The sequence below is a fragment of the Leptosomus discolor genome, chromosome 5 (genome assembly GCF_034619465.1).
Source record: "Leptosomus discolor isolate bLepDis1 chromosome 5, bLepDis1.hap2, whole genome shotgun sequence".
NCBI lineage: Eukaryota > Metazoa > Chordata > Aves > Leptosomiformes > Leptosomidae > Leptosomus > Leptosomus discolor.
The window spans coordinates 40,198,111-40,225,678 of NC_141395.1; the positions used below are offsets into that span (position 1 = coordinate 40,198,111).

At 45.1% G+C, this 27,568-nt stretch overlaps 1 protein-coding gene across 1 annotated transcript; it reads left to right on the plus strand.

Annotated features, from left to right (window-relative positions):
* Window positions 1–3,918: 3,918 nt before the first annotated feature.
* ATIC (5-aminoimidazole-4-carboxamide ribonucleotide formyltransferase/IMP cyclohydrolase) lies at window positions 3,919–27,556 on the plus strand. The gene is made up of 16 exons (XM_086465203.1): window positions 3,919–3,940; window positions 4,752–4,878; window positions 6,635–6,711; window positions 7,797–7,863; window positions 10,181–10,269; window positions 11,640–11,791; window positions 11,944–12,100; window positions 13,865–13,990; window positions 14,160–14,267; window positions 15,539–15,624; window positions 16,835–16,924; window positions 18,583–18,711; window positions 19,682–19,774; window positions 25,711–25,893; window positions 26,821–26,976; window positions 27,437–27,556. The coding sequence occupies exons 1-16, from the start codon at window positions 3,919–3,921 to the stop codon at window positions 27,554–27,556; spliced, it is 1,782 nt and encodes a 593-aa protein (XP_086321329.1).
* The last annotated feature ends 12 nt before the right edge of the window (window positions 27,557–27,568 follow it).

Genomic DNA, 27,568 nt, shown 5'->3' on the forward strand with positions numbered 1-27,568 from the left:
GAGTGCGGGGGTATATACACATGCTTCGAAAACTGTTGCCTCTGTAAGACTGGAGAAATTGGGGGCCAGTGTTTGGCATCCTGAAGGAAGATACCAGAACAACACAGATGATAGCAGTGCCCCTTGTGAAGGTATCAGCTTCCTCTTACACCTTTTCGCTTCCCATTTAAACAACTGTCAGTAAAGAAAATAGGAGTTTCGGTAGGACAGAGATGTATTTGTCCTATATCATGCTACACCACCGTCCTGAGACATCACAGCCTTTGCAAGAAGGCAGCTCAGAAAGAGCATAAAAGAGGCAAAGACTTGTTTGCATGTGGATAGGGCGTGGGGAGGTATATAAAAGAAAGCAGGGCCTGGTTAAGAATGTTTTTATACAGGCAGAGATGGCTATGTTTTTCCAAAGCAGCCTCATGGCAATGAGACACATTTACTGGGGTTGGACAGATCCAGACCAGACCACTGCTGTAACACTCACCACCACCACCACCACTCCACTTCTGAAGCCAGGGTTGCCCCAAACCAGACCAGCCAGTGACTTGCACTTTGGTTTCCTACATTTCAGCTTGATCTTCCTTGGTCCACTGCCAGGCCCGGCCCACCCCTCTGCTAGCTCCCAAGCAGCTGCAGTATTGGCTGGAGGATCACAGCTTGTTGGCTTCCTACCCTAACAAATTAATACATGGCAAAATTAACCTCTTTTCTCTACCCTCCCGTTGGTGTGCTACATGGAAAAATAACCAACAGAGAACAGACTTAGAACAGGGACTCAGAGACAAGCTAAAAAGTGTTGCTCTTACTCCCTACAGTCTCAAAAGAAGGGAATCTAGGGTACTGTCCTAACAGCAGCAAACCCAGGAATGCCATCCCTTTTGTATGTCTCTATTCAGCTTCATCCTCTTTTACTTATTAACACAGCAGAGTACACTGCTAATTAAGCCTAATTTTTCTTTCTTGGATGTAGGCCCTAGTATGATTTAGAAATAACCTTAATCTGATATTGGTAATTCTAGTATTTATGTCTTCCTATGATTTACAATATGACATTACTGCATTCTTGGCTCAAGACAAGCTTCTGTAATGGTATAAAACACCAGGAAAAAACTCCAGTGAGACCTTGTTCCTATTGATTAAATCATGGGACGTAAGCAGAACCCAGGATATTTGAATATCCTCTAAACACCACCCAAACCAGTTAATTAGCTAAGCTCTACAAAGCAAAACTAAACCTTTGGGGAGGCAGCCTGTTTGTTTTCCCTGCATGGCCATCCCCAAACCAAAACATGCCTGTTACATCCAAATCCGTACACCCGTCTAGCACACAGCCAGAATGCCCCTTCTCGGACGTCAGTCCAAGAGAGGACACGAGGTAAATCCACACCCCTCTTCTGCCACGCAAGCCCCTGTGCAAACAGAAACCCCCACCTCATATGCCAAGGGACAACAAACTGCTGGACAAGTTAAAAAAGCAACCACCACTATTTACGCTGATAAGATCCCTCTGACTGTTTGTCCGAAGCAGCAGCGGCCCTGTCCTCTTGTGCATAGGCTGACATGGCCACCCGCTTGCACACAGCTCCTGCAGCATCACAAAACACCCTGCTTCACAAACAGCACACGCGCTGCTCCTTGGCTGCTCAGGCACTGCACCGGAATACGCAATTGCTCTCCAACATGGGATAAATATGCAGACCTCTGTCAAATTTTTCATTGTCACATGCATCAATCATCCCCAAAGCCCGCCTCAGCTGTACAGATCTGTACTCTTTGTACAACTTTTATTCTCTCAAAGGTGTGTATTTTCATAATGATAGTGCTCATGTACCACTTAACAGTATATTTTCACTTGGCCCCAGCCACACTTCTGCAGAGTAATTTATTACTGCTTGTTGGTAGCTGCTACTGAGAGTAATACATATACTGGGTTTATTTACTTTAGTATTTCTTGCTTGACTCTTCCTTACACAGACAATACTGCCCAAGCCCAGAGAGTCACAAATCAAAACAGCCAAGTTTCTGGGCTTTCCAGCTGCACTTGTTCTGCAGTTCCCAGCTTCTTGTCTGCAAGATCTAGAAACTTTCACTTATTTGTTCTTTTTTAATGAAAGTGGAGAGCCATTTAATGCAGTCTGCCTGCTCTGGGAGCTGAAAGTGTACAGTGAACACCTACATGGGCAATGAAAACACGATAGAAGTATGCGGGGATGTCTCAGTAGCCTGCCCATGCTGGCTTTATTGCTTAAGGACCTGATTCAAAACCCATATACCAGGCCCCCACCACCCCAGAGGTAACATATGTCAGGAATGTGCATGTTATACAAAGGCAACAGGTCCCAGCTTGCTAGACCCGATACTTGCAAAATGTTTGCCACTTTGCTGGGCAATGTTACCTGCTGGGAACAGCAGCACTGACTGCATGCTGCTGAAGTGACAGGAGACGCATGGAGAGGCCTCATGCAAATACTGGCGTGGTGAAGGCCAGGGGTTGTGCTGCAAATTAACGCAGAGCTCTCTACCTGTAAAGCAGCATGGGCTGCTGCTGTCTCACTGCTGTACTTTAACCCTGCTGGGGTGTACAGGGGCACAACAGAGATTTTAACCAGCAATGTTAAAACCAACATGTTTTGGGCCCCTCACTACAAAAAAGACACTGAGGTGCTGGAGCATGTCCAGAGAAGGGCTGCGAAGCTGGTGGAGGGCCTGGAGAACAAGACTTATGAGGAGTGGCTGAAAGAACTGGGGTTGTTTAGTCTGGAGAAGAGGAGGCTGGGGGAAGACCTTATGGCTCTCTATAACTACCTGAAAGGGCGTTTTAGTTAGGTGGGGGTCAGTCTCTTCTCCCAAGTAACAAGTGATAGGACAAGAGGAAACGGCCTCAAGTTGTACCAGGGAAGGCTTAGACCAGACATTAGGAAAAATTTCTTTACTGAAAGAGTGGTCAAACACTGGAACAGGCTGCCCAGGGAAGTGGTGGAGTCACGACCCCTGGAGGTGTTCAAAAAACATGTAGATGTGGCACTTCGGGACATGGTTTAGCGGGCATGCTGGTGTTAGGTCAATGGTTGAACTTGACAATCTCAGAGATCTATTCCAACCTAAAGATTCTATGATTCTATCAGTTCTGTCAGTGCTACCTGTCAACTACAAGCTAGAACAAAACGAAGAAAAATTCTTTTGCAAGGAGTTCCAGGAAATCTGGAGGCCTGTAGGGGGTTGGACAAAAGCTCCTGCCCGTTAATTCCCCTTACAGAGAAAAACAACAAATAAAAAAAGGGAAAAGCATCATTCAACTATTTGCAAGCTTAATTTTCTACCTCAGACTTGGTAAACAAGCGTTTTATCTTTGCCCCTGCTTTTCAGTAGATTGTGAGGTCCGTGAGAGGATTTTCCACGGATGAAATTTCAGTATTTCTGTGAAGAATTAGTTGTCCTTATTGCACCACCTTTCACTGCAGTGAGGTATTGCCTCACCTACCCCTCATTTTTCACCCGCCTACTCAGCTGGGGTCCCTGTCACCGAAGATGCCCCAGAAAACCCTGCGCCCTGGCCTGAAGGTGCCTGGCCTGCAGGTACCGCACTTGTGGCCACCCACCCCGTCCCCGCGGGAACCTGGCGAGCCCAAACGCTGCACACGCCTGTTACACAGAGAACACTTCCAAGACCGGCCCATCCACAACTTCTCCGGGCGCTGCGCCCCCCGCGTCCCCTCCACCGCGCATTGCCCTGCCGCCCCGGCAGGGCTCCCACCTGACACCGCCGCTGCACACCCACCTTACCACCCCTACAATTCCCCGCCCCGGCCGCGCCGGCCGGCCCCTCAGGCCCCCGCCCCCCCCGCCCACCAGGAGCCCAAATCCCGCCGGGCCGCCGCTGCCACTCTCCCGCCTCCCCGCCACCGCGCACACATCGACGGCGCCATGGCCTCCCGGCAGCAGCTCGGTAACGCGGGGGTGGCGAGACCCCGGCAGCCCGGGGTGGGCTGCGACCGACCGACCGACCTACCGCTGCGGTGGCAGCGGCAGCGACGAGGACCGGTCGCGGCCTTTAGAGCCGCCGGGGGGTGGTGAATGGAGGGGGCTGCCCTCCGGCCGGGCCTCGAAATGGCCGTCGGGCGGGTGGGCCGGAGCCGCCGAGCCGAGGTGTATTTCCCGGCTGGCGGGTTCAGATCAACAGGGCGGCCCTGCAAAGCGAGTGACGGCCGGGTGCCGCTCGTCTCGGCGCGTGGCCGCCGCTTCCACCCCGGCAGTTGCCGTGCCCTGAGGTGGGGGAGGGAGGACGCGCCTCCTTCCCTCCGGGCTGGTGATACCTTCGCTTCGATCCGAGCTGGTGGGCATTCGCCGCCATGTGAAAGGGGGGTCTGAACTGCCGAGGGGAGAGGGGTGAAGAGAAGCGGGAACGGCGGTGAGGGGCTGTCCCGCTTTTGGAGCCCCGAGGCAGGGTCGGCAGCGCTGCCGCCTCCTTCCCGCCGGCGGGACGCGTCCCCCGGGACCGGAGCCAGCGGCGGTGGGAGGGTAGGGGCCAAGCTGTGGCTGGGCTGGGAGTGAGGGGGGGCTTCTCCGCTTTGGAGGTGGCGCTGGTGGCCAGCTCTCCCCTCCCCTGCCCAGTCACCTCCTTGGCAGGCAGTGCCTTAACTCACATCGGAGAAGATTCGTAAGTTATAGAACTTAGAAAGCTTTCCTTCTCTTAATCCTGTTTTATTTCGCTGTTCCACTTTTAAAACCAAAATATTTGTGCTTTTCCCACCTGTTAGCTTTACTCAGCGTGTCTGACAAGACCAGCCTGGTGGAATTTGCGAAGGGTCTGAATGCTCTTGGTCTGGGTTTAATTGCCTCTGGAGGAACAGCCAAATCCCTGAGAGATGCTGGCTTGCCTGTCAGGTACTGACCCTTTCTTACATATGTCCACCAAAAATATTCGTTTGGGTCCTGAGGTTGCTTAAATTGTTTTCTCCCATTTGTGAGCAAAAATGATTGAAAACTGGCCTGAAAGCAAGTCATCCCTTCCAAAAAAACCCTAGCCCAAATCAAACTTCAGAACCTTCTTGTCCAGAAGTTGGTTGACCGAGGCCAAAAAATGTTGCTGTGCAGGTCAGCACACAGAGGGATGTCAGAAGTGCTGTGTTGTCTGCCTCGAGCCAGCTTTTTTCCCATGAGACAATCAGTTGTCTTGAAATTCATAATCTGACCCTAGTGCTGCTCTTCACAGCCAGGTGAAAGCTGATCTTTGTCTGGTCCTGGGACAGGATTGATGTGTCAGGAGTATGTTGAAGCTCCCTGGAAATCATTTGTCACAAATAATTTTCCCAGCATGATGATTAACTTTTTCAGACAGAGCCTTTAAGTGTTGTGCAGCCACAGTCACCAACTTATTTGGCCCATGATTCTGGGAAAATTTGTTTTAATTTCTTCCATGCTGTGATTAAAAAAACCAGCTCTGGCCAAATAAAAATTGTTTCCAGTGCAGCGATAAAAAAATCTGTCAATTATTTGGCAGGACAGGTGATCATGACTCCTTTTTTGCTTCCAGTGAATGCTTCCAGTAGGTCACTGAGACACGTCAGCATGAATATACACCATCCCCAGAGCTTCCTGTCCTCACTGTTATCCAACATTTGGTCATTTCTCTCCAACCTCTTTGCTTGGCTGTGCTAGCAGTGAAGCCTGAAGCAAAGGATGGTCATGTTTCCCCTTCACTCTCCAATTTATTGTTCCTTTACAATCATGAATAGTCACAGGGAGTGGTGAAACTTTAATTAATGTTTTGGCTAAACTGGGAAGAAGAGTACTGAGGCATTTCTGCTTTTGAGGGTGGTCTTCTATTCTCGCTATAAATTATGTTGACTTGGGATTTGCTTATCTTTGTTACTCGATGTATTCGAGAAGTAACCATACTTCTTAGTTGAGTGTGACCCACGAACTCTGTTTCTATTCATGGGAAAAGCAGTTGTTGCCCCTTTGGCAGGAGAGGGGTTTGTAGTGAAGTTTATATGATTTTTTTTAGGTTGGGTCACTTGCTGGAAAGCAGTGTCCTTGCTATCTTCTGTCAGGTGTGGCTTTTGCAGAAGATACAGATCAACATCTTGTGAAGAGTGAGAGAGCATTAAACCAACATTTTGGATGTTTCTAGTAATCCTTCTGTATATAGCAGCATTTTGCTAACCAGTTGACAGATGCCAACCATAACTGAAACAGTCAGATCTAACTTAACATGGAATTCCTCGTATCGGAACTACTTCCCAGCCTTCCATAAGAAGGATGCATCCTAGTCTATCACTCAGCATGGGGTTTTCCTAGCCATTTGGTAATACGCCTTCCGTATGTTTTGTTCTTAATGAGATAAAGACATTGAAGTTTAGAGGAATCGTGCATGTGTTTTCTCTCTGAACTCTTCCTGTCATGGATGGAAAAGTGGTGATTGATTTTGTTTGTTTGTTTACAGAAAGACCAAAATAAAACTAAGTTTAATTTCTACCCCCTTACTGCCTTTAAAACTTCTGGGGTTTAAGTCTTCTTACAGTTAAACCAACATTGTCAGTAGATCTAAATTACTGCCCTGATAGGAATAATAAGCATTCAACCTGTAAATAAAGGGAGTATGGCACATCTATTACCGTGCTGTTTTCTCATTGAGCAGAGATGTTTCGGACCTGACAGGGTTCCCTGAGATGTTAGGTGGACGTGTGAAAACCCTTCATCCTGCAGTCCATGCTGGTATGTTTCTGCTAATATATTCTTAGTCTAAAATGGGCAGTGAGGGTGGGAAGAAGGGGCTGACAGATGCCTTTTTTAAGGGTTGTGTGTGGAAGAACTGAGTAATGAAAACAGATTTGCTCTAGCAGCGGAAGGAGAGGTGAAAAGCATGGGCTGGAGAAGTGCACGGTGGCTGAATTGCTTCCTCTATTGCTATGCTGGCATCTGTGCAGTTAGCAGAGCTTTTCTTCCCCAGGGCTACCAGTAACAGGGCTTCTCTGTCAACGTCTTTGCATATTCTTTGCAGAGCCAATTTCAGACTTATTCAGGCAGAGAGCTCCACTGAATTTAACCTGTGGATGAATCTGGTGTGCAGCATAAGGAATGCAACAGCATAGTCTTTAGTGGGTGATTTCTGCGTGCTCTAATATTACCTGGCTCCTGTTCAGCAAGGAAAATGTCTGACAATTGGTTAATCTGCACATTAACCCATCTGGTTTTTCATCTCCTGTTACTGTGCTTGAGATCCCTTGAATTGAACCTGTTGCCCATCACACCTGAGGGCTGGAGATGATCTTCTCTGGTAGCCTTCAACCCAGCGTTGTGCTGTTGCTTACTCTGTGCCAGCCAGTCACCTGCCTGTTTCTCCAAGTCCCTAGACCCAAGCCAGCCACCTATGCTGCTCAGCTAGAGGCGCAGCACCTCTTGCTTCTGTTGTTCCATAGGCTTTGTGTGTTGTTGGCTGATGAGCGGCATGTGCCCTTTTCTTCTCCATGTACTCCTTAATGACAGTTTTAGTGTTTTAAGTGTAGCAACTGAATGCTTATAAAGTGCGTTTTTGAGGTGGTTGTTCAGCACTTGGGATGCTCTAAGATTTAGCATTGGGGAAAAAGATGTGTTAGTATGGAATTTGAACAGCCAAAGAGCCAGTAAAATGGAACAAAGGTAGAGGAGTAGGGGCTGAGGGCTGTTGTCTGAACAAGAATCAGAAAGTTTATGATAAAGTCTCTGAGGAAAAGCACAATCTGAAGGAAGATGTTGAATTAAAAAAATGTTGGTGATTGAGTTCTTTTTTGATAAAGATATACTGTTTTTTTTTTAACTAGGCATCTTGGCTCGCAGTATTCCAGAAGATAATGCTGATATGAACAAACAGGACTTCAGCCTTGTCAGGTAAATGTTGGGGGACATGTTGCAATTCGGCAGTAATCAAAAGAGAACACTGGAGACCAGTCAACACAAGTGAATGGGAGCAGTAGGGATTATAACGTCTGCACACCAGAAGATCTGCAATCTCCTTCCTTTTCACTTTCAGGAGGTACTATGTTGTTAAAAAGTTTTCTACAGATGCATCTTCATCACTTTTTAGTGAGAGAACACTAAAACAAGAAAGTTACATTGTGGTTTCAACAGGAAACAGAGGTTTCAATTTCTTCTGGTAATCTGGGAATTTTGACACTTTACATTTAGTCAATGTTGGGCCACATTGCACTTGCAAAGCTGAATTCAGTCCTTTAGAAGCTGGCACATCTCCCCTCAGCTTGGCTCTGGGTGTCTGATCAGATGACAGTTCCTGATTTTGAAATACTTGCTTAGTAAATATACCCTTTGATATTTGCATAATGTTTACTGAGTTTCAACACATCAGTAAAGAGTAGCTGTGAAAAGTGAGTCAGCAATACACATCATTTGTACAGACAGAACACACACAGATAACACACACAAAGCTTACTTTGAGAGCCATCATGAGAGCCAGAAATTGAAATAATGTACTTTGTGCACTAACATACCAAAGGTTTTTTCTTGTTTTTGTTAGAATGTGTTTACTCAGTACACTCACACAGGGCAGTTTGGGGCTATGTTTAACTAATTGGTTTTAACATCCAACTAGTGATTGTGAATAACCAGTTCTATGTCAGTGAGTAGCTCCTGGTTTAGAAATGAATGGCTGGATTGAAAGTAATAAATTGTAGGTATAGCTAGGATGGGAGGTATAGTTTGACTGTGGTGATTGGGCCAGAATGCATCTTAGCTTTTAAAATTACTTTTAAAAACTGATGTGCCTAGGATGGATGGATTTCCAGGCTAATTTGAATGAAAACCTGAAATTTAAAACCACAGGAATCCTCATAGATGGCTCAGTAGTTGTGGCTTTTCAAAGTGTGCTGCGTATTAAAGCAGGCTCTGCTGAATTGCAGGGGGAGTAAATGCCTTTACATCAGTGACTTACAGTGCACTTAAATCCAAAGTAGTAATTTGGATTTGGGTTGTCTTACATAAAGCAGAAGCAGCTGATCCTCAGCAGGAGGGTCTTTGCATAGTTGCATAAAATTTACATACCCAAGATGAGGTAGGAAACCTTAATATTGATTATCTTGATTTTCACAGATGAAAGCATTACCAGTGTTAAAGTCCAGATTCCTGATGGTTTGTAACAGGTCAGGAACATGAATGGATTGTGGGGGAGGGGGTATTAGAAATAGAACGGACAATAAAAGACATTGTAGGAAATGTAGAGACGTAGGAGATTCCAAAAACCGTACTGGAAGCTGATCATCAGTTCCGCTTGAGTTCATCACACAGTGTGGAAACAAAGGAGTATTAAAAGTTGGACACAAGTGTGTGCATCACAGCAATGCGCTGCCAATACTGGGCATGCCTTGGAGTTCGATACCTTTATACGTTCAGATCAAGAGAGTGAATTAATTCTTGTGGATGAAAAACATTGTGAGTGTCAACACAGATACCTCCCTTCACTGCAGTTCATCTGGCACTGGTAGGTTGGGGCAGGGCAAGTTACTACTTCATGTTTTCTGGAACACAGACTGCAGCTTCTTTCAGATCAGAGCAAAAAACTAATTCCAGTAAGGTCCAGTTTTACCTTCAGAGGGAAAGGTTAATTCTCCCCACTGCTTTCATGTGCTACAGAGGTTTTATGGGATCCAGGCTGTTAGCTCAGGTTTCATATGCTGTTGGTATTTTAAAAGTCCAGAAGGTGATATGTAGGTCGTTTTCTGCTCATGGAAAAGTTGTGGAAAATTAGATCAGTTGTACTTTGTTTGCAATGGACCTTGCCCTGGGTGCTTGCTCTCTTAAAAAAGTTGATGGATGCCTATTTTCAGTACTGCTGAGAGCCCACTTTGAAGTCCTTTGAAATGGCTCAAGTTGTGCACCAAAATTGCTAACACTTAAATACAGACCCACATATTTAAAGAAACTCTTCCTTTAAACTAGCTTCTGTAAAGTCTGACTCTATCTGAGGTAACATTGTTTAATACACAGTTCAGTTAATTTCATAGTGCATTGTACCATCACTTGGCCTTTGGCTGAACACCAGCGTCTCTTAAGTCTTTGGAGAAAGAAGCCTTGCCTACAAGGTTTTATGTTGGTCCCTGATGCGAGAGACAAAACTGTAAAAATAGTGGTGGTATCTTGTGCTTGGCATTTTTATTTCTTCCTGAGTAACCCTGCTTTTCCTCTCAATTCTCAGAGTTGTAGTGTGTAACCTCTACCCATTTGTGAAGACTGTATCTTCTCCAGGTGTAACTGTACAAGAGGCAGTGGAAAAGATTGATATTGGTAAGCTAAAGGGAGAGCAAATCCATTCTCCAGGCGGACTCGATGGTTCTGGTCTCTAAGTGGTGTCAGTTGTTTTGGTTTTGTTTGGTGGCCTTGCACACCCATAAAGCCAGTCCGCTAATGAGCTCAGGAGCTGCATGGAGCAGACTTAAAGCATAGCTGGGGAAACCTCATTGCTTTTAAGCCGCTCTACGATTAAAATGGCAAGTGGCTGCTGTAACAGGCCGGCAAGCCATGCTGCATAGCTGGGCAAGTCATGCACTGGCCAGAAGAAGGAGCCTGATGTACTGTAGAAGGCTGTGCTAGGGAAGGCCAGGTGGAGCATGCTTCCTACTGAAACAAGACCAGATTAAACCTCTTTTGCAGCCTCTGGCAGTGTAATAAAAATGAAAACCGTGAGCTTTGGAGAGAAAAAGCTGAATCACTGAAGGTGCTCTGGGAATTGCTGGAAACTTCGCTGCAGGAAGCTGCTGCAAGGAAAGGAGTTGGTCTTCATATGTGGGAGAGTAGTTAGGGCCTGAGTTTGGAAGCATGGATGCCTGTATCATCAGCAGTTTTGCTCTTCCTGCTAGTTATTAACCCCAAAAGGCTTGCCGTTCCTTCACTGCAGCGTCTCTACTTGGCAGCTTGTGAACAGTACAGGCACAGTTTTGTGCCATGAGGCTGGATTTGGATTGAATTTTCTTGTAGTAGTTTAGTCCAAATATGCCCAGCAGACCTCTCTATTAAGTATTTTATGGAGTAATATTCACTCTGCATGTGGTAGTTCCAGCCTCTACTACTCCTTTGCAACAGCCTAGTGTCTTGTATGATTTAAAGTGTTGTAATAGTTGTGCAGAGTCAGATTTAAGGGGGAAGCATGGGATTTTATCTTACACAGAGGGCCTGGGTAGGATTCATTAATATTTGCAGAGAGATTTGGGAACCTCTGTTGCTTGGCAGTGTAGAAGTAAATCTTCTTATAGACCTGTCCCCAGCCCAGTGTTGCAGAGGATGGTGCTTAAGTGATACGTGGAGACAGCCATCTTCTGCCGGATGTGGCTGTGCTGCTTGAACACATTCTTGTCCCAGTTGCTCATTGCAGCCCGTGACCTGTTTCCTTGTCACTGCAGCTCTGCCTGTGTCTGCAAAGGCCATGCACCATGCATATACACACCAACATGCACCTTCACCAGTGGGTTGAGTAAAACTCACCAGCCTTGTGCGTTTTGAAGAGCACTCTTACAGTCCCTTCTCCTTGCTAGAGAGAGGGGGGCACCTTCATCTGGCACGAATGATTGATTGGTGCATGTCCCTTCATGGCCTCATATGTGACTCTTGACTATGCCATGTCCAGAAGAGAAGTGATTCATGCCTCCATCCTCTTGCAGGAGGAGTTGCCTTGCTGCGGGCAGCTGCCAAAAACCACGCTCGTGTGACGGTTGTGTGTGACCCTGCAGACTACTCTGCAGTAGCTAAAGAGATGGCAACATCAAGGGACAAAGACACCTCCATGGAAACCAGGCGTCACCTTGCACTGAAGGTTGGTCATGTTTGCTTGCAGCAAAGGGCTAGGCCCCAGGCTCGTTTACCTTTTGTTCAGTCACTTCTTTAAACACCAGGTCGTTTGTAAGTTCACGTTTGTAAGTAAGTTGACATTTGTGAGTTGACGAATGTCCCCCATTCTGTCCCCAGGCTTTCACCCACACTGCTCAGTATGATGCAGCTATCTCTGACTACTTTAGGAAAGAGTACAGCAAGGGGGTGTCCCAGCTGCCCCTGAGGTACGGCATGAATCCTCACCAGAGTCCTGCACAGCTCTACACAATGAGATCCAAACTTCCCCTGACAGGTGAGGCCTAGGCTGTGCTGGCCAAAAGGGAGCTCTGGGATAGCTAGGGAAAGAGGCGGTGGGGCATGTCTGCCTGTTGTCTTTAAAACTGAAATACCATCTTGTACTTTAGTCCAAGGGGTGGCCAGTAGTGCCTCAACAACTACTTGATTCCTGGGTGGTGTTAGCTTTGCAATGGAAAGGTTGAGCTATGTGAGACACAAAAGCTTGTTTGCTGATGCCCGCAAGACTCACTGTAGCTCCACATTCTCTGGTGGCGTGAGATTGTGTGTCCACGCTGAAGACACTTGGAGCAGATTGACATGGTGCACCTTCTGCTTGACGTCAGATCCAAATTTTGCAAAGGAAAACCTTGTCATCCTTTTAAGATGGTTGCTGCTTCCCATTTTTCCTTATTTAGTATCTTCCCAGTCTTTTTGTGTCACCATTTACTGTGTCTGGAAACCAAGTTATTTAGGTTTGAATGGCTTTTGTTGTTGTTGTTGTTGTTGTTTTTATTTATTTCTTTGATGGTTTTGAGAAGAGGTTTATTACCTTAGTTTTCTAGAAGGCTGCTTCTGCTAATGGTGGCAGAGGGAAGGGATAGTAGTCTCACTCTCAAGAGTTTGGGGCAGGTCTGGTGTCTCTCTGGCGTTTTACTGGGTGTGCCACTCATCACAGCATTGCTGCAGTGATGGAAGCCCCTGTTTTAGACAGAAAGTGGTTACTCTTGTTCTTGAGATTTGCTTTCAATATTGATGAAAGCCAGCTCTCCTTGGTGTGCAGACTGTTGTCCTGTTGAATAGACAATGAAGCTCTGTGTTGCAGAATTTCCTTATTTAAATTCTGGGATCTCATAGGAAGCTTTTCCACGCCTGCACTGCAGGTTGATTTGTTTGCAAGTCTGCCTCCTAGTATGGCAGCAGAACAACACTGTGTTCACTTGTTATGGCCACAGACTATTGCTGAAATGATCTTTTCCTTCCATCTCTTGAAATGCTCACGGTCTTGCTGTGTCAGTACGAGCAGTTCTTGCAGGACCAGGGCAAAAGGTTTTGAGAGCAGGCTTTTGAATGACCTTTACTCTTGTCATGGATTTCTGATGAAAGGACCAGATGAAGCATTTTGCTAAAAGCTTGCCCTAAATTCAATGGCTGTGAGTGATTCTGTTGTCATCAGTTAGAGACAACATGTGCTTAAAGTTTGGCTAGTACTGGAGTACATTGTTGAATCATAGAACAGTTTTGGTTGGGAGAGACCTCCAAGAATCAGAGCCATGGTCCCTATATGAAGTTTACTTACTAGATTTATAAAGAAATTTACCTTTTGTGCTTTTTGTGTTCTTCCTTGACAGCACTGGCTGTGCACCTTGGTCAAAATTGAGCTCTGGCAGGCTCCCTCAGAAAGAGATAGCTGTTGTTCCAAATGGCTGCCAGTTGAAGAACTCAAGGAACGTAAGGGGGATTGTTCCTTTTTTGTTCCTCTCTCACAAGAGGGGAGGTGCACGGGGTCAGTGTATTTCTTGCTCCAAGGTCGTATCAGCAGCTTCTGGTAGGGAAGAAGCAGCTTCTGGTATTTGCACCTCCTAAGTCTCAAGGCTGTACATACCTCACAAGTCACTGAAGCTTTTCAGGGCCCTTAACCAGTTGCTGAAGAGGCAGGGACATGGAACAGGAAGAATTTGTAGTGATTTCAGTTCTTGGTGGGAGAAATCTCCTCTGCTCTCCAGACTCTAGGGAAAGTGGTCTGCCTGCTTTAATCTCTCTCTCTGTGCTATGTTTGCAGTGGTCAATGGCTCTCCAGGGTTCATCAACCTGTGTGATGCCCTCAATGCCTGGCAGCTGGTGAAGGAACTCAAGCAGTCATTAGGCATTCCTGCCGCAGCCTCCTTCAAACACGTCAGTCCTGCAGGTGGGTGGCTCCTTCTTGCCATGCTTTCCTCTTTGAACAGACTCCAACTTTTGGCAGGCCCTGCCAGTGGTGTATCTGTATCTCTTACCCTGGCGGTTTGGGGAGGTCCCAGCGGCAGGGACCAGCGAGAGGCTCTAGTTTGAGTGCCCTGGCTTGTATTTCCAACTAGGTGCTGCTGTTGGAATACCTCTCAGCGAAGAGGAAGCGCAAGTCTGCATGGTGCATGACTTCCACAAGACTTTAACGCCCTTAGCGTCTGCCTATGCACGAAGCAGAGGTGAGAAGTCCAGGAATAAACTAGCATGTCCAAAGAGCTGATCTTAATTCTCAGCACCTGAGCAGCATGCTTAGCACTTCGCAGGCTCTTCCCTTTGCACTGTGCCTCCTCCTCTGGAGGGTTTTTCTCCATAAGGATCTGGCTGACTGACTAAATGAACTGACTGCCCATCAAAAATTGTTCTCCAAGTGAGCAGACCTTGTATATTGTTTAAAAGAGGCTAAAGGCATTTTGGATTCTGTTCCTTTATGTATATAGAAGACCAGTAGCATATTTTTTTTTTTCAATTTAAATGTATATACACACACATATATATGAATCTGTGGGATTTTGGCTAAGGATCTGGATAAACAGCTGTGCTGGTAGCACACTCAGCCTTCCACTGCAGATGCAGTGCTCAGGAGTACTTAGCTTGAGAAGAAAGTTTCTGCCTAGTATTTGGTGAGTAGTTTTTTAATGCTTCTATACTGCAGAGCTCACCAAAAAAAGCTAAAAATAAGTAAATAATTAAAGTATCTTCTTCTGCTTATCTGAGATGCTTTGCTAAATCTCTCATTTTCCATGGCATTCCTAGTAAATCTGCACAGATTATAGAAAACAAAGCAGACTTACTTGATAAGGGGCACGTTGGCTTGGGTTCATTTTTCACCACTTTAAAGGCCACCTTTGAACATTGTCCTCAGAAAACCATTGCATGTTTGGAAAAATAAACCTTTAGAATGGCAGGGACAGAAGAATTTGCTTTACTAAGTAGCAGAGCATCTGCAATGGGAGCTGAGTTCACATTAGCTATGCCATTAAATATAGAAAATATTTATTTAACAAAAAAAAAAATTAAAGATGTTTTTAGATACATTTCTGGATCTGGTTTGTTGCAGCAAAAGCCAGATTGGGAGCATAGGCATCTAAAAGCTCTCCTCTTTTTCCAGCTGTCTCCCATCTAAAATCTTTCTTTATGGTCCTTGCTCCTCCTTGTCCTCTTGCCACCATGGCTACAGCTTGTGGTAGTGGACGTAGCCATTGCAGAGTTAGAGCTTTGACAAATGCAGAGAAGGAAGAATAGCAGAGTTGTGGGCATATTTAAAGGTGCATGTGGTTGAGGTAGGATTTTTCATCCTTGTTGCTCTTATATGTCCCTTTTTTTTTTTTTTTTTTTTTGCGGTGGGACTAAATTATTGGCTCTCACAGAAATTGACCGCGTTACAGAAGCAAAGACTTTTTTTTGGTATTATGCTATAGTTTGCTAAGTTACTGAAACCAGGATTTTGCAGGTGCTGATCGGATGTCTTCTTTTGGTGACTTCATTGCCCTGTCTGATACCTGCGATGTGGCTACTGCCAAGATTATTTCCAGAGAGGTTAGTTAGCAGCCAATCATTCCAGTGTAAAAAGGAGAATCACACTGGATGGAGTCATTGGTTTGTAACAGCAGTTCGGTTTGAATTTGACCCATTTTACTAAATACTTATTGGTCCGTTTGTGTAATTTGGTATCCAGGGTGCAGAATTTACGCCTATCTTCTGATGCATTTTTCTTCCTACTAGTTAAAACCCGGCTGTGTGGGAGAGCCTGTGAAATAGCAGTGCTTGAAATGCTGCTTTTGAAGAGATGATTGCAAACCTCTGCCTCTGAGTAGGCCTCCGGAAATGAACCCTGATTACACTGTCACGAGTATCTGGTTGTAATCAGAACAATAGCTGACGGGAGAGCTGATGGCCACCCTCTTGCCCAAGTCAGGAACGTGGCTGTAGATTGCTGCCTGCCAGTTGATACAAGTTATGTGTAGGCTCAGTCACTTTCCAGGGTGCACTTTTTCCATTGCTGGATTCAACGTTCACTCTGTAGCCGACTGCACTGCACAAGTCACTGATTCAAATGCAGAGTTAAACAACTGGGAGTTAATGCTTTACTGACCATGTTCATCCCGTTCTATGTTGCTTACAAGTTTTTTGAGAGGGGGAAGGCACAATGCAAAGAGCTCTCTTGTATGTTGGAGGCTTCTTTTCAAAATGAAAAATGACGTTTGACTGGTTTATGAGGATAACATTTGGTATACTGTTAACTTAAAAACAACAAAAAACAACCCGCCCACATTGGAGGATAAGAATGTGAAAGGTGTCTGTCACTTCATGGCACTGATGAATGTAAACTCTTCTCAGTTTCAATGCTGTTAACAGCTCGTTTGCCAGTATTTTTGCCTCATCAGGAGTGTCACTGTTGAAATAAGGATTCATTTTTTTAAGCTGTGTTTGCCATTAGGGCTGAGAAAAGTAGGAATGTCCTGCCTGAGCTGTTTCCTCCTGGAGGGGAATATTAGTTATTAGCTCCATTCTGTTTAGTGATGCAGGATATTTTTACTAACTTCTGCCAAGAGCTTACAGCACTCTGCTGTTTCCTGTTTCCAGGACTGAAACCAATATTGTAATTGTGCCTTTGGTATTGTGCGGTATCTACAGACCCTGAGAGGTGTGGCTTTCTGGAAATGGCAGGTGGAGCTTTCAGTATTAGTCCCTTGGTTTTTGTTTGGTTGGTTTTTCACGTGGAAGCTGAAATCTGTGTGCGTTGCAGGTATCTGATGGTGTGGTAGCTCCTGGTTATGAGGAAGAAGCTCTCAAAATCCTTGCCAAAAAGAAGAATGGTGGTTACTGTGTCCTGCGGGTTGGTACTCCTCCTCCACTATAACCTTCTACTGCTTTTCCTGTACCTGCTTTTCACAGACGTTAGTGTCCAAATAGCTGGAGGGCTGATCCAGGCACCTCTGCAGTGCATGGAAGTGTTTCCTCTGGGTCTTCAGGCATTCCTGTATGAGCTAGGATTCCACCAGCAGTGTTGTAGTCATATTTAGCCAGTAGTCCTAGAAGGGAGTATTTTTATAATACCTTCCTTGGCATTCAAAGTGGTGTGAATTAGAAGTAATTAAATCTATGAACCAGAAAGAGTACTTCAAAGAAACAAAATTTGTGCTCTCTTTCCAGTCTTTGCCAGCTTTTCTTGCTTTTGCTGAATTTGTTTCCTCCCTGAATTCTGTGATGCAGTGCCTCAGTGATGTTGTGAGTCTTGGCAGCAAGAAGCATGTGTAGTATATCCTTGGGAGAAGCTTTGTCTGGGCATGTGGTATTTGTAGAGCAGTCTTTTAGTACAGTCAGTGATGAAGGTAGTAGCATAGAGTCTGGACCTGGGATGATGCATCTTTACCTACTGCAACCAGGATGCTTGTCAGGGAATTTTAATATCGTGTGGTCAAGCCAGTGTCAGGTTGCCTTCCTAGTTCCCGCAGTGCTCGTTTGGACTTCAAAATCATCCAGTTTTGTTGAACATGACTAACAGATTACATAATGCATGTTGGGATGCTCTGACAGTCTTATTTCTGCCTGACTTGGAGAGACAAACAAGCAGAGAACTTTACTGTAACCTTACAAAAAGAAAATCCAAGGCTTAGCTGAAGTTGCAATTGTAGTATTACTACCAGGGGGAGCTGTAGAAGATGGCTCAGGAGCTTCACGCAAGAAGGAATGAAATTGCAGATAATCTTGGCAGCTGATTACCTCCTGAATTCAGTTAGCTTTGCAAGGATGAGGTCATATTGGTTAAGCCTGTATCTTCAGGGCCTGTCTGCAGAGGGATGCTAAGGGAAGCTGATGTGAACAAATGTAAACAGATTAAGGAAACCACATAAAGGATGTGCACACTCCTATTTAGAGCTGGTAGCCTTAATCTGGTTTACTTCATGTCTTAATAACCTGAACTGGGGCTACCAAAATTTTAAATAGCCCATGCATCGGTAGACTTGAGTGCAGTTTAGCAGTTCCATTTTACTTTACCCTGACACTGGTGTAAATTAACTGTGCTGCAAGCTTGTTTGGAAATGTGACCTAAGAGAGAGCATCTCTGGAAATAATTGCATTCACTGTTTCCTTTAATGTCAGAGAGGGTTGGGAGTTGTACCTTGAGGCATGTATGAAGCAACTCAAAATATTTCTCCCTTCCTGTGGAAGGCTGGAAGACTCCTTGTGTGGATGTTTTTCCCTTTCTGTGAAAGACTGGAAGTCTGTAGATTTTTGTGGCTGGCAATGTGGACATTTGTATATAGACATTTGTACTGCATTACTCTCTTCACCCTGTAAATGTCACCTGGTGCTGTTGAGACCCTGCTGCCCCAGTTAATTCTAATTACTTCTGATGATTTGACATCACTTGCTATAAACAGTTCACTTCTTTTGGATTCTTTAGGTAATGTGTTTTAGCCTAAGCTATTACTGGACCTTGGCTTGGAATTGCTCTAAGAGCGTTTTATTGGGCTGTCCTTTGGCTTATAGATGGATCCCCGTTATGAGCCAGATGACAATGAGATTCGAACCCTCTATGGATTGCACCTGATGCAGAAGAGGAACAATGCAGTCATCGACCGGTCGTTGTTCAAGAACATCGTTACAAAGAACAAAAATGTAAGCGTCAGAAGATAAATGAGCTTAAAGACTGGTGGAATGAACTGGTGTGCTTTCATCAAGGAAGTAATCGCTGTTCTATTTTAAGAGCTCTTAAAATGTTTTAATGAGATTTAACTGGCTTTTAACAAAACAATGCAGCAAACTTTCTGGACCAAATGTGCTTGGGTAAATCAGGGTAGTTTGCCTTTGTTTTGAAGCCTTGAATAAATAAGAGGAAGTAGACCTTGCCCTTTACCTCCAACTACCAAAATATTTGTATTTCTTATAAATAAGAAGCTACTATGTATAATTTCTTATGGTGAGACAGCCATGTGCGAAGGATCTGTTGTGATCTCATTCTGACTCACTGTTTACTTCCTTTTGTGTTCAGTGTGTTGTATAAACTGGCCTTGCTGATATTGCTCATCATTTAGAGTTCACATCATTAGAAAGTTATCAGATATTTCTGTCTCTCTGGTCTGGTTCTCATTAAAAAACAGATGTTAATGAGCACATGATTAGTCATGGGCTCAGAAGCAAGTTCAGACGTTGAGGTAATAAAAATCATTTTAATAAATTAGTAATGGAATGGACTTAAAATAGTACTTCATGCAGATAGTAGGAGCTGTTATTATTATTACTGTGGTCCTGTGCATGCTTACTTAGCTTTTTGCCTATGAGCACATCTGATGACACAGAGCAAATACAGAAGACTTTGCAGGCTGTGGGCCACTCATAGAGCCCTCTTGACCTGGTAAGATTGAGTCTTATCCCTACGAGCTATCAGATCAGCTGCCAAACGAATCATTTACAGTTTTTAATCTAAAGGAAATTTGCTGGTAATTGAACAGAACAGGATATTTTAGTTACTTTGCTTTCTCTCTCTGTGATACAGCACTTGTGATGGCTTTAGGGGTTTGCAGATCACTAGCCAGTTGGCTAGTCATGGTTTTTAGGATGAGTCATTGACAGTGGCATTTTGTTTCAGCTGCCTGAGTCTGCTGTCCGAGACCTGATTGTTGCCAGCATCGCTGTCAAGTACACCCAGTCCAATTCGGTTTGCTATGCCAAGGATGGGCAGGTAACCAAATCGGGCAGCTCTGGGGTGTGTGCTGTCACAGCCAAGCTGGTCAGAGACTGCTTTTGTCAGGCTTGAGTTTTAAAATTGCTTAGTGTACAGGAAGCTGTCACACAGGTACAGGTGACCCGCCCTTGACAGCGCCATGCAAAGCAGTCACCCAGCCTGTGCTTCTCAAAAAGCTGCTTCAAAACCTCGGTGTAATTTTTTCATGGTAATGACACAGCTGGCTCTTTCAATGACAGGGTTGGAAAAGCTCTTACATGCTTCTGCAAGTTTGGCCTTAAGTCATTTCTTTCTAACTACTCTGTCCTTTTCTATAATTTTTTGAGGGCATGTACATATGTTGTAGTCTGTAAAAAGCCTTAGGAAATGACAGCAGTTTTCACAGCTGGATTCTGACTGTCCAAATGGTTCTTAAAATTTTCACTTTTTATGCAAGAAAGATGAGATGTGCTTTCTTTTTTCCCTGTTGGGGCATTAGAAATTTTCTCTCTCCTTGATTACTTTTTTTTTAAAAGCTTATGATGGATGTTAGGATTTATAGGGGCATTATCAAATGTGTAATTGAGAGATGAATCTTGAATTAAAAAGAAAAATACTTTCTTTCCAAATTATCACTAGGTGTTCAGTTTAAATCAGTTATCCAAGAGTTGTTGTAAATGTATTAAAAATTGTATTTCTGCCCAGTGGCTGATTCTCATAATGCTGTTTAGCTGGTTCTCTGCTCTCCATGGTAACTTTTCCATAGGCCTGGATTATTTAAAAAAAAAAAAAAAAAAGAAGACAAAGACAAAGAAGGTTTTTGATCTTGAGCTTTAGTACATCATAAATCAGCAAAATGGACCAAACGGTGTACCCTACAGGTACAGACTGTGAGTGAACTGCAGTGCTGTCCTTTTTTGCATTGGTACTCATCTGCATTTGTCAGATTGTTGTTACAGCCTGAAAACATTGCAGTGCTGTCTCAGTGCTTTCTGGGGTCATGTGCTGTGTGATTCTTGAAAACATGTCTCTGGAGATCTGGCATTTTTCTTTTCTTCAGCTTAAGGTTTTTTTCCCTTGCTTTTAAATGGTTCTCTGTACTCAGGAGTCTTAGTTCTTGTAGCCCCAGCACAAAGGTGTCACTATCTTTGTGGATTTTCCTTATTAGAGGAACAATTTCCCCAGTGCTTTTGCAAGTCTGGACTTAACGTGGTGCTGCAGATGTTTCTGAAGTGTGTGTGGCAATGCATGTAGCATATGGAAGGGAGAAGGCATGAGGGAGGAGTGGAAAGCAGCACGGGCAGGCAGGGATTTAACTAGCTGGGCTTCAGTGATGGTTTGCGTATTTGCAGGCATACGTTTTAATCAAATATCAATGTGCATTGTCTTGGTTTGTTGTGTATGTGACAGGGAAGGCCAAGATCAGAGGTCTGTATACTACACTCAGAACAAATGACTTTTTTAAGCCAAGGATTTGTTTTTGACCTTTAAGTAAAGGTCAGCAGCCATTACTATCACTTACTCCTGGAGGTGGTGAATCTGCATTGGGGTCTTCAAATCAAAGCTTAACGTCCTCCTTAAGAGATTCAGTACAACCCAAGTGCAGAAACAGCGGCATGGATGCTGTAGGTAGTGCTGGAGGAGCTCAGATAGGAGCTGCCTTCTGGTTTTTAAAATCTCTAAAAGCTTCCTGAGACTGTTAAGTATTGAGACCATTGTTCTTAGGGTACAGATGAGGAGAGAAATAAGGTCCACTGAAAACCAGTCTGAGATAGTGGTTAGCTTAGATTCTTGGTGATGCTGTGCAGAACTAACTGCTGATCATATCACCTGCTGAGACATACTGTCAGATGTGTACAGGAATATTTGTATGTGAATAAAAAATAGCACAAATCAAGAACCAGGGATGGGAAGTAACTTCCAGACTGTTACACTTCAAATGCTTTTTCGGGATCTGGCTTGGTTTTGGTTATATGAGCCAAGCCTGGGAAGTCCAGCTTTCTTGCAGTTCATTGCTGTCGGTATTCCAGGAGTTACTTCAGCCTCACAGCATTCTGCTGCCCAGCAAAAATGCTGTGTGTCAGACACCCAGAGTGTTTTTTAAGCTTGGCTTTGTTGGGTTTGTGAATGGATTGACCACTCCAGCAAGGGCTGGTGCTTGTGTTAATAAGTTCTAGGAAAGTGTGAAGTGGGAGGAAGCATTTATGGACTTGAGTGTCACTTAATTTGCAGGAAGCCAGCTGCCACTAATTGCAGTAAACTTTCACTTGTTTTGTCTGACTTTCAGCACTGGGAGGCCAGTCTGTAACGTGTTGATTTACACTTTCTTTAGTGATACCATCATGTTTTAAATTAGCAATTTAAAATTATTCTCTTTCTTTGTTCTCTGCACAGTGGGATAAAAGAAACCCGTTAATCTACCTTGCTGGTTTTCCCCCAATGGTGCAGACATTCGTTAGTTATTTCATTGTTTGTTTGTCTTCATTGTTTCTCTTCCCAATTATGAAGTCCCTTATTTGATTTTTGTAATTCCAAATGTATTTAGGGTTTGGGTTTTCACTCATTCAGAGTAAATCTGAGTAAATCCAGGCCAATCTGGATCATTTTGTAAGGATCCTTTGGGCATTATCCATCTTATCCACTCACAGTATTCCAGCTATGGGGCACGTTTGGCTCTCCTGGAAGCCAGTGTTTTGGTCAAGTAGTTCTCAACTTTCACCACCTTTTTTTCAAATGATTTTTCTACTCACCCTGTATTACTGTCTCCTTTCATTCCTCACACTTAATAGGCTCTGCTTAAGAACTTTTTGAATCCCAGGAGACTAAACTCCGAAAGAAATTTTATTAATTTTTGTGTAGGAAATGGGCAGAAAATGGAGGGGGAAGGATTCTGTGGTGGAGGATTTTGAGGTTTCAGGTGTGTTTTCATAGGGGAGAAAGCCAGCGTTTGAGGAAGGAAGAGATGAAGTCTAGGAAGAAGGAAAAGGGGGAGAAACACAAAGAGAAAAAGGGAGAGTACAGGTGCATTTAAACAGGCCAGTGTGAAGAGAGATTCAGGTACAAGGCTATAGTTTGCGTTAAGCAGGAGCTCAACTCTTTCTCCTCTTCAGACCAGAAATTCCAGGCTAGACTGAAGATATCTTCCCCGGCAGTGTTGCATCAAAACACATTTTTCTACAAACAAGGATTTGGCTTTCCCTGGGTCACCGTTTTCCAGTGAATTGCATCTTACCAGTGTGTTCTTCTCAGGCTGTAAGGCAAACTTCCCTCTAGAACAATGTGGGCTTACCAGAAGGAGGCACAGAGAAGCAGCTTTTATATTCTCTTGCCTGTTAAGCCATTATAAAAATACTTACATGCGTTGCTGATAATATCTCTGTAGATTTGGGGATGCCTATGAAGAGTTTAGAGGATACATTGCTCTGTGTAAGTGAGTACAAAGTTCCTGCCATTTTGGAGTAGTTGAATATGAGCCAAAGTTCAGTTGTGCGTCTTCTGACAAAATTTAGGTCACAAAAAATGTAAAATACTTTGAGAAAAGAAAAAACGCTCTTTTTGGGAAGGGTGGTTGGGTGCTGACAGGTAGGAGAGCTTGGTTTCTAATCCGTGCCCATGAAGGAGCTGCATGTGTTTGGGGCTGCACTGGCATGGAAACACTTGCCCCAGCACCAGTGCCTTGTGGGCTGAAGGCCAGGGCTTGCAGTGGGCCAGCCAGTTCCACTACAGGAGTGCAAGGCCACAGCTCACAAGTACGTGATGAAGATGAGGCTGGGAGAGGGCAGGGAGGACATTGCACTTCTGGAATGTGACATCACTTTTTTTTTTTTAACAGAAACTTGGGAACATTTCATAGTATCTTGGCCCCCCCCTAGACCAGAAGTCTGTCCACTACTCTGCACCATGTGCATCACCAGCTAAAGATTTCTGCCTTAGCCTATCCTGGCTTGCTAGGCCCACTCTTAAGGGCTGAGTGACTGTCAATGGTGTTCAGCGTATGACAATTTTAAATCCTCTCCTTTGTGCAGGGAGAGAGGAAGAACCTCCGTGGAAGAGAAAATATACCTAGCGCGGCTGGTGTTGAGCTCCCTTGCGTTGCAGGGGTCTCCTGCAAGCTTAGAGGTTAAGCAGGGTGGATGTGAGAGCAGCGGTTGGACATCAGGAGTGTTTGGGGGGCAAGGTGTCACTAAGCTATGAGAAACTTTGCATCTATTTAGTATTTATGATAATACTAATATCCTTATGGGTTTATTAAGCACTGATGACTTCAGTTACAGCTGAGTGGATGATACTAGATACAGCCCAAGTCTTTCATTTGCTTCTTGGGGGAATAGTATCCAGCAGCATGTTTTATGGTTCTGGTAAGAAGTGAAGTCACTGTGTCTTGATGAATGAGAAGACAAATGACTCATTCCTTTGAGGGCAGCCTTTGACTTGTAGCTTTACCATGTTTCAGTATGAGCTGGAAACTCTGAGGCATTGGCCAGAACCGCTAGCCTCAACGCAGTGTCCCTGGAGCAGTCCCCCATGCGAACAGTCTGGTGAACAGTTCAACTGTAGCTTCATAGGAGGGGGAAATCATGGGAGAGACTTGTTTTCTGTCAGCTCTCTGGTTTGAAATGGCAGGAGCTCTCTTTGGAAAGCAGGACCCACAGCTCTGAAAGCCGTGCAGAAAAGTTACCAGCCCAAGTCTGACAGCTGTGGTGGCTAGGTCTGGCCTTCGCATGTCTGGCATACTGTCGGGGCAGAGACAAAGCTGAGGGACAGCTGACAGTCTGGAGCCCAAGAGACCTCAGCGCAGTCACTTGCGCTTGCCAGTTGTGACTGGGCAGACCGTGCCTGCAGGGGTTGTCCTGCTAGCACCCAGTAACCAAGATGTCTCCATCCACATGCAATTTTCAGTGGTGTCAGCAGTGAAGAGTTCCCTTTGTCTCCAATGCGAGTTTGCACCAGCCAAATGGGATGTGAGAGCTTGTGTGCGTTGAACTGTGACAAATGGCTTGCAGAGTTAGCACCAGACTCCAAAAAGCCTCTACATATTTTGATCTATAATGTACCTGAAAAAATTGACGGAGGTTGAACGTGTCTGATGAGAACGCCAAAGTGGTCTGATAAAAGCAAATGGAAGCTGAGCAAATACTGTATTTTCATAGCAGCTTCCTTGAGGGAGGAAAAAAAATAAATCACATTTTGGATTTTGCTTCCGGAAACACTAGGTCTGTCTGATGTCAAGCACAAGTGCTATTAAATAAGGTTAACAGCAGCTATTTTAAAAACCTGGACTCTGGCAGATGGCGAGTAGGAAATGTGTTGGTAGCTCCAGGACCTTGACAGTCCATGCGATGTAAATGGCCCTACTGACCAGCCCTCCTGATTGAGCAGTGGATTTACTTTCTTATCAGCCTTGACAGACAAACTGCCCTGTAATCCTCTACATATCATGGTTGATCTCTTTAAGTTGTGTATGCCTGGCCCGGCAGGAACGATGATGGCATTTGGGTGACCCAGGCTCAGGCTTTAATCCTGAAGTGAAGTGCCCTTCTCAAGAACAGGTAGGCAGCCCACTGCCTCTTACCAGTCACATTTATTTCTAGAACCAAGAGGATTTATTTTGCCTTAAACCAAAGCCATAATCGTATCACTCTCCTGAGCTTAACAGTTTGACTCAAATGGCTGGGGCTGTGTTATTCAGAAGGATGAAAGAACGTAGTGTCCTCAGAGTGACAGTCAGCTTGGGAGAGCCTTGGAAGTTAGCAGTGCAGAGAGCTGCAGTTTGCAGGATTGGGCATGGAGGTATTGTCAAAGTTTTCCTCACTAATTACCTACACTCCTTCTCTGCTTTAGTGAGGAGGAGCTCATGTGTGGGAGGTCTTTCCTAATTGCTTGGCTGGAATGCAGCTGTGACTGTGCTCCCTGCGCAGCAAGGTGTGATTGTGCTTTGTATCTGTGTGCTTCAGGTCATAGGGATTGGAGCCGGCCAGCAGTCCCGGATCCACTGCACGCGTCTGGCTGGTGACAAGGCAAACAACTGGTGGCTCCGGCACCACCCACGCGTGCTCTCCATGAAGTTCAAAGCCGGTGTGAAGAGAGCAGAGATCTCCAACGCCATTGATCAGTATGTCACTGGGACCATTGGTGAGGTAAGGGCTGGCTGAGAGGTTTCCCTGGAGAGCCTGGCTTCTGCAAAACAGAGTCTTTACATAGTACTTAAGCCTCACTTGAGTTTTGTGCGTGGGTGTCAATAAAAGACGATCCCAGAGGGCTGGGGGATCAAGTGGCCAGCGCCCAGGGTGGTGACTTCCCCAAGGTTGCTTAATGGCCCGGTGGCAAAGTGTCCTGATTTGCCCCTCCGATACTGCACCCACCAGTCCAGGTGCTGGAACCTGCCCTGTGCTTTGGTGTGCGCTTGGTTCCGTCTGGTCCTTCCCCCTGGCAGTGAGGGAGGGTTAAAGCTACAGTTAATAGTTCAACGCTCACTGCCCCGTCTGGGCAGTTGTCCTCTTCTCACATGGTGCTGTTTGCTTGTGTGGCATTTTGGATTCTCGGAATCCCTCTGACCTCCCTCTTACAAGCAATAGTGAGGCAAGAAAATATTATGTCCTTTTTAAGTAGTGAAAGCCAAGAGCTGGATTTGGGACCTCATGAATCATCTCTGTGAGCAGTTGCTTGTTTAAGGGGGTAAGAACTGGAGCAATTGCTGTTTCAGAAGCTGAATCATAAACCAAGCTGCTGTTTGTCATGGGTTAAGTCATCTACCAGATCCTGTTTGCATGTTCTGGCATTTACACAGAGCAGCACACTGCAGGCAGGCCAAGCAGAGCGTCTTGGAATTAAAACAGGGGGAGAAGGAATCCCTCAAGGAGGGGGAAGGAAAGGAGTTAAACGGATGCAAAAAGAGCCAATGGTGGTAATGTGTTCCCACCACCACTTGGGATTTTAAAGTCCCTGGTATGAAGCTCCCAGCAGCAGAGCTGTGGGAGCAGAAAGCACAGCTGAGCTGGGTGTCGGAGGGATGTCAGGGCACTGCCTGTGCTTTGGGGCTGAGCTGGCTCTGTTTGTTCTCGCAGGATGAAGACCTGGTGAAATGGCAGGCGATATTTGAGGAGGTGCCTGCGCAGTTAACGGAAGTGGAGCAGAAGCAGTGGATTGCCAAGCTGACTGCTGTCTCCCTCAGCTCCGATGCGTTCTTCCCTTTTAGGGATAATGTTGACAGAGCTAAACGGGTAAGGTCATGGCAGGGCCAGGGTGTCAGGGTGACTCCAAGGAAATGGAGTTTTAATTTTGTGCGGACTGCTGAGGAATACACTGCTGGCTAGAAGAGCGCATCCTGGGAAGGATGTTTCTTACGGTTCCTGGTCTCACATGGAGAGTAACTATCCAGCCATTGCTCAGTTTGTTGATTTGGGATGAACAGAGGATTAAAGTTTATTAAACTGTTTAAGAATATCAAGACAAGGCCTGTTGCTTCCAGAGGAACAATTTTACAGTTATTTGAGCTGTGGAGAGAACTGACTGTTCGCATGAGGAACTCCCCTGTGAATGGCTTTGGGCAATGGAAGCCTTTGTTTGTTCAGGGCTTGGTATTGTGGGATATCAAAGAAGGACTGGGGCTGCCAGGTCCTTTTCCAGGGGGTTTTGGTTTTCCATCCTCTAATCCTTCTGCTTCTCTCTGTATTCCTTCAGAGTGGAGTACAGTTCATCGCTGCCCCATCTGGCTCAGCTGCCGACGAGATCGTGATCGAAGCTTGCAATGAGCTGGGGATAACTCTCATTCACACCAACCTTCGGCTGTTTCATCACTGAGTTTGCCCTGGG

Coding starts and splice junctions, on each gene's coding strand:
- ATIC (XM_086465203.1), top strand. CDS start 3,919: ATGGCCTCCCGGCAGCAGCTCG. Junction 10,270..11,639: donor AGTGGAAAAGATTGATATTG/GTAAGCTAAAGG, acceptor ATCCTCTTGCAG/GAGGAGTTGCCTTGCTGCGG. Junction 12,101..13,864: donor ATCCAAACTTCCCCTGACAG/GTGAGGCCTAGG, acceptor CTATGTTTGCAG/TGGTCAATGGCTCTCCAGGG.